General features: G+C 46.4%; 2 protein-coding genes across 2 annotated transcripts in view; one reads left to right on the top strand and one right to left on the bottom strand.

Annotated features, from left to right (window-relative positions):
- LOC123522658 (putative uncharacterized protein ZNRD1-AS1) overlaps positions 1 to 956 on the bottom strand; it is a 4,555-nt gene extending 3,599 nt beyond the window's left edge. Inside the window, exons 1-2 of the mRNA XM_045298723.1 lie at positions 630 to 956; positions 195 to 270 (exon numbers count right to left, since the gene is read on the bottom strand). Of these exons, the coding sequence (XP_045154658.1) occupies positions 195 to 270; positions 630 to 856 (303 nt within the window). The 5' untranslated portion in view covers positions 857 to 956. The remainder of the gene's footprint in view (positions 1 to 194; positions 271 to 629) is intronic.
- Positions 957 to 2,808: 1,852 nt separating this feature from the next.
- Positions 2,809 to 4,511, top strand: POLR1H (RNA polymerase I subunit H). Its single transcript, XM_004717298.2, has 3 exons — positions 2,809 to 3,108; positions 3,513 to 3,613; positions 4,363 to 4,511. The coding sequence occupies exons 1-3, from the start codon at positions 2,973 to 2,975 to the stop codon at positions 4,474 to 4,476; spliced, it is 351 nt and encodes a 116-aa protein (XP_004717355.1). The 5' UTR covers positions 2,809 to 2,972; the 3' UTR covers positions 4,477 to 4,511.
- Positions 4,512 to 5,988: the final 1,477 nt, after the last annotated feature.

Genomic DNA, 5,988 nt, shown 5'->3' with positions numbered 1-5,988 from the left:
AAATAAATAAATAAATAAATAAATAAATACAGTATCTGGAGCTTTAGAAAGGAGACTTTGTTTTGCCACTGTGGCTAGAGCTGGGAAATATTTGACAGGGCAGACATACTGCCTGAAAATTCTCTTGAAAGATTTAAAAAATATTATGTCTTCTCGAGTTTACAAACAACACGGTGGGAAGATAATTTGCTCACCAGAATCCTTTTCTCTAGTGGTGACTGCTGGCCTTCAGCAATCCGAGGATCTGTAGATGCCTTAGCCCAGGCCAATCTGGAATAGAAAAGGCAAAGAGAGATTCGAACCCAGTGCCGCCAACTGCCACTGCCTCCTAGAGACCCCTTAGGTCAGAGCAGAACTGCTCCTGAGGGTTTCCAATGCTTTAAACCTTTCCGGAAGGAGAGAGCCTCATTCTTCCCCCGCAGAAATTTAAGGACACATCTGCCCAAATAATGTCTGAGTCAAGGAACCCGTTTGGGCCAAAGCCAGGGGCACTAGCCTCACAAGGAGCAAAATCTGCTCTCAGGGCCATTTCTCCTCTGGGAAACCACTTCATCCCTGCAGGAGAGGATAACGAATGGTCTTCTAGTAAGAGATAGACTTCCCCTTCACATGAACTAAAAAAAGCGTACTTCTTCTGTGGGCTCGAACAGAACCACTCAACATCTTGTATCTTGGACTGGAAGAGGGGAGAAACAGTCTTCTTGGCATTCTGTCGAGTCAACACACCGAGTGATTCCTCAGTCTCCTCATCTCCTTCTTCATCTGGGGTAAGCCTAACTCCCCATGTTCTCAGTTCATGCTCTTTCTGGATTTTCTTGAGCCGGTCCCTCTCTGCCTCTATCAGCACATACAGCATCGCTGGCCTCTAATCTTGTGTCTGTATTTGATCGCCCACCTCTCTACTTATCTCCCTGATACTACCAGTCATCCTTCACCCTAAATCCATGGTGAGGCCCTTCACTGTTGAACCCCTCAGGATGGGAACTTGCAGTTACACTAGGTTTATTTATGGGATAGGCTGACGGCAACACAATGGAAGGTTTCCAACCTTCTGTGTGTCATTCCTGGTCTGATCTGAGTTTACTGTGAGGTCACTCTGAAGCTACTCTGATGACTGATATTTCATCTCTGTGCCTATGTTCACGTGATTTATGGTTAAAAGCATGGGTTTGGGAGCCAGAAAGGGCAGGGTTGAATCCTAATTCTACTACTTCCTGCATGTGTGACTGATTAAAAGTAACCTGACTGATAGCAAGTAACTTAACCCCTGTCTTGGTTGGTTACTTTTTAACACAGAGACATAGACAAAACCCTGCCTCAGGCTTACCAAGGTTAAAAGAACAAATGTGAGTCAGATGTGGAAGGCTTTAGCACATGCTCCAAATATGGAGAGTAATTGGCAGTTGTATTTCACAATAGGCCAAGCCCTGATTCCATATGAATTCTTCTTGGTCTACACCATAAGTTTGTCTTCTTCCAAACAGAAGCCCCGTTATTTCTACAACTCATTTGAAAAGTCACCATGGTTTACATAAAAATATCCATATATCACTTTTCGTATTTTGAGGCATCCTTTTGTCAACTGAAACTTAGGCTCATAAACGATGGCTAGGTTTATATCAACAAGGATGACTTAACCTGTCAGGTCTATCAAAGAGAATCTGAAATAAAAATTCTGTGACACTGACCTCTTAGGTGCACTTATATTGTCTGATCATACATACCTATTTTTAGATTTTAAAATAGAACTTTTTATTCTCTTATATGGCACCAAACCTAGTATTTAACTAAAATCTGTGAGCCCAAATTACTTCCTAGTTCTTAAAATTAATGGTTGCTGATTAACCATATCAGATTAGCCATCTTTCTCCAAAGTATTGTATTCCTATTTTAACTAAACATTTCCCAGCCTTCTATCAAGCATACATGCAATGCCTATCTATTGGCAATGCCTTGACCTTGACCTGTCACCTTTAAATCTATAACTGTACTGTCACTATATTCTATTCAGTTGTGTTGAGATCGGAGTTGTGTTTGACTTCGCAACCCCAGCTTCTGTTCCAAGTCTGGCACAGGTACTCATACATTATGGAATACACCGTGAGTTTTTCTTGCGAAAGTGTCCTGACTTAAAGCGTGTCTCTCTATTAAATTACGACAGTAATTAACCAGTGCGAATACTCATTGAATGTTTTTCCAACGTTAAAAGAGTTGAGGAGGGATAGCTTCAGTTTCTATTTTTCAAGGAGACAGACAGCAGGTGAGAATAAACACTGCCCTCTAATACTAGCCTTGCTTTAGCTACAGGCGTCTGGAGGTAGGAGAAGCCCCGGATACGAGAAATGCCAGGCCCAAGCTTTGCTTTCAGCCGCACGATGGCTCAGAAACGGGAACACGATGCTCTAGTCTAGACCAGCACAGTAAGTATGCAAAGGCGAATGCGATTTTAAGGGGAAAGCTCCCCGCGACTGGGTCCAGGTAGGATGCAAAGCCAAGACTTTAAACATCCTGGCGTAGCCGGAAACGTATCTTAAATTAACCGCTTCTTAACCGCTGTCAAGTACCAAGCTAGAGAACCCACTCCGGATTCCCGGCCGAGACCTCCTTCTCGAAGGCCCTCCGGTTGGATCTGCGCAATAGTGCGCGTGACGTCACAGCCAATCGCGAGCGGGCACGCCTTGTCGCTCTAGCCCGCCGCACTCGCTGCCCAGCCGTCCGGGCGGAGCGGACGCTCTAGCCAGGGAGCCGGCTGCTTCTCGTTCCTCCCAGCGGAAGCCTGCGCTCCGAGTGCCCGGCTTGCCGACCGGCCTGAGTGTCCCCGACACTTGGGTTCCGTGGCCGTAGATGTGCACGGGAGGAGAGCTCGGGCACCGGATACCTAGGCTCTGGGACGGGCCAGGGACTTCGGAGGGGGGAGCGTTGGAGACACTTCTCGTGTTGCCGCCTTCCAAGCCTCGACCACCAGTCCCATCATGGACTTCACCGACACCCGCTCCAGCTTCCAGTCCGACCTGGACTTCTGCCCGGACTGCGGCTCGGTGCTGCCGCTGCCGGGGGCTCAGGACACGGTCACCTGTGCTCGCTGCGGCTTTTCCCTCCACGTGCGCGGTGAGCCGCTCCTGCTCGGCGGCCCGGCGGGGAGGCTTGGGGTCCTGCAAGGGCGGGGAAGGGAGACCCTGGAGCCGGAGATGGGCCTGGGGCTCTAGCACGTTGTGTCCAGGGGCGACGCCTCCAGGTCAACCCCCATGAGGAGCCTTGCAGCGGTTCTCAACCTGTGGGTCGCGACCCCTGGGGGGGGGGAGTGTCGAACGGCCCTTTCACAGGGGTCGCCCGATTCATCACAGTAGCAAAATGACAGTGATGAAGTCGCAACGAAAATAATGTTATGGTTGGCGGGGGGGGGGGTCACCCCAACATGAACTATCCAAGGGTCGCAGCAATAGGAAGGTTGAGCACCACGGCTAGGGCCACCTTCCGTTCTGCGCCACAAACAGCTCTCCCCTCTCGTACAGATTTCGAAGGGAAAGTCGTGAAAACGTCCGTTGTGTTCCACGAATTGGGCGCTGCCCTGCCCCCGTCGGTGGAAGAGGGTCCAGAGTTCCAGGGACCCGTGGTAAGTTACAAAGTCGCCAGCTGTTGATCGCGGAAGGCGTTGTTGCAAAGATCCGAGAAAGGGAGGCTTTTAGAGCAGACAGGCCTGTTGGGAGTGATGGCCTGATTCTTTTAAGAAGCTAGGCAAGAGGAAGTATAATGATAATAACTGAAACAAGGTGTTGTAGGGAATGCAGGGGTGAGGGGTGGGCAATAGGAGGGAAAGGGGATTTGGGGAGTACATAATGAAGGAGGGAGGGGACCCTAGATCTGATCCTGAATTCCCAACTCATTTTAAAAGCGATTTCACCATGATGGGCCGGAATGCTTTAAGGCAGATGTGATGCCGATTGTACAATTCCCTTTGATATGATTGGATGATTGAATTATTCAATTGTGTGATATGGAAGTTGCGTGCCAATAAAAATGTTGAAAAATAGCAAAAAAGAAAAATTTGAAAAGGAAATCTGACTTTTAATCAACCAGTCAGGATCATTTTTCTCAGATACATACTGGGTGGGGGCGGGGTAAGGGAAAATGTAGTTCCTGAACTAATGTTTATGATCACAGGATATATATATGTGTATGTATATATATCCATAATAAATTGAATTGTCATGTATCCAAAAAAACGCAGCAGCTAGAGGGAGGTTTTTCCTCTCTGCTGGCTCAGAGGGAAGGTCCTTATCTCTTTTCAGCTTAATTTCCTTGGTTCCTCTGGCCTTCCTGTAGCTATGACTAGTCCTCCCCTAGCTCAGCCTTTACTCCCAGATTGACAGACGCTGCTCTCGATGTGGTCACGAGGGAATGGCTTACCACACCAGGCAGATGCGTTCAGCTGATGAGGGACAGACCGTCTTTTACACCTGTACCAACTGCAGGTAAGTATTCGCTTCTTACCCTCCGACATTTGCCCTCTGTTTGCTAACCAAATAACTACAGCGATTTATGTTTTTTGGGGTTTTTTAAAAAATCATTTTATTAGGGGCTCATACAACTCTTATCACAATCCATACTATATACATCAATTGGGTAAAGCACATTTGTACATTCATTGCCCTCATCATTCTCAGCGATTTGTTTTTTACAAAAAGAAAAATGATTTTCTTTGATCTCGTCTCACACCCCTCTACTCATTCTTAACCGCTTGTAGCCAAACAACTAAACCTTTTAAAAGTTTTTAGAAGGAGATGAAAATACACAGAAGACAGAGATTGCTTCGTGGCCGAGACGGTCTGCTTGAGCTCTAATAAAGCTAGCTTTAGTTTGATGTAAAGTAAGGAAACTCTAAATGGTTTTGAGAACTTTTTTGGTATTCTGTAGTTTCATTACAAGTATCAAGTTATGCCTTAACATTTATGTATCCTCTTTGGAATTGGGTGGAGTCCAGAAAACCGGGGATTGATTTTCATTTCATCAGCTTTATGAAACTGTTTATCATGAGCTCATTGAATGTTGCTTTCCCCGCATGCTTATCCTCACCTTCTGGGCCTCTAACTGCTTGTGGAAGGCATCACTGGGTGTCCTAAATGGTTGATTGACTACTAGCTGAAAGTTTGGATGTTAGAACTCTCTCAGAATTGCCTGGTAATCTGCTTCTGAAAGGTCATAGCGTTCACACCCATAGGAGGAGCGAGCCAACCAGAAGAAAAACAGCAATTAGCTGTATATTAAATCTTCTATTCCCTATTTCTTTGAATGGACTTTTCTCACATGTGTGACTTTAAGGGATACATTTGTTCTCTCACAGGTCAGGAAGCTGGCAGCCTGGTTCAGGGCACCAGCTCTGTCAGAGGCCCTCCCTCCTCTTGCGTAAGCTGCTTGTTCCTCTCTTCTTACGGTCTTCAGGTGGCATGGCACCTGCCCGGTCTTCAGGTGGCATGGTACTGCCCTCCTCCATCTCTGCCTCAAGAGATGGATTTAAGAGCCCTGCCAATGTTGTGGTAATATGTTGGGTTGCTAACTACAAGGTCGGCCATTTGAAACCATCAGCCACGCAGTGGGAGAAAGGCGGGGCTTTCTACCTCCATAAGGAGTTACAGTCATGGAAACCCACAGGGGCAGTTCTACCCTGTCCGATAGGGACTCTCTGAGTCAGCGTCATCAAGTCAATGAGTTTGGTATTTAGGTTCTACATTAATACCCCCCCCCATTACCATAACAAAGAAAAACATTCCCAGGAGGGATTACAGCAGGTTTACAGGAATTACAACCATAGGTATATGCATTTGCAACACATATTGATTGATTGATCCATAACATTGCCTTTCATATTCTCCATTTCATCTCTCTGCTGCTTATTGGTTAATTTCTACAGGTTTCTCATCTGGGTTACTAATTCTGTCTTCAGTTTCTTCTCCCACCCCCTTTTTTTCCCTTCAGTTTATTATTATTTTT

This window comes from Echinops telfairi, unplaced genomic scaffold (assembly GCF_000313985.2).
Source record: "Echinops telfairi isolate 266 unplaced genomic scaffold, ASM31398v2 ScPeMD7_7453;HRSCAF=8491, whole genome shotgun sequence".
Lineage (NCBI taxonomy): Eukaryota > Metazoa > Chordata > Mammalia > Afrosoricida > Tenrecidae > Echinops > Echinops telfairi.
The sequence above is the reverse complement of the archived record's forward strand: the minus strand, read 5'-3'. Positions and strand labels throughout refer to the sequence as shown.

Bases quoted from the DNA above. Each gene is read 5' to 3' on its own strand.
- POLR1H (XM_004717298.2), top strand. From the start codon at position 2,973: ATGGACTTCACCGACACCCGCTCCAGCTTCCAGTCCGACCTGGACTTC. The intron at 3,109-3,512 runs GTGAGCCGCTCC...CCTCTCGTACAG, and splicing joins CTTTTCCCTCCACGTGCGCG to ATTTCGAAGGGAAAGTCGTG. The intron at 3,614-4,362 runs GTAAGTTACAAA...CTTTACTCCCAG, and splicing joins CAGAGTTCCAGGGACCCGTG to ATTGACAGACGCTGCTCTCG.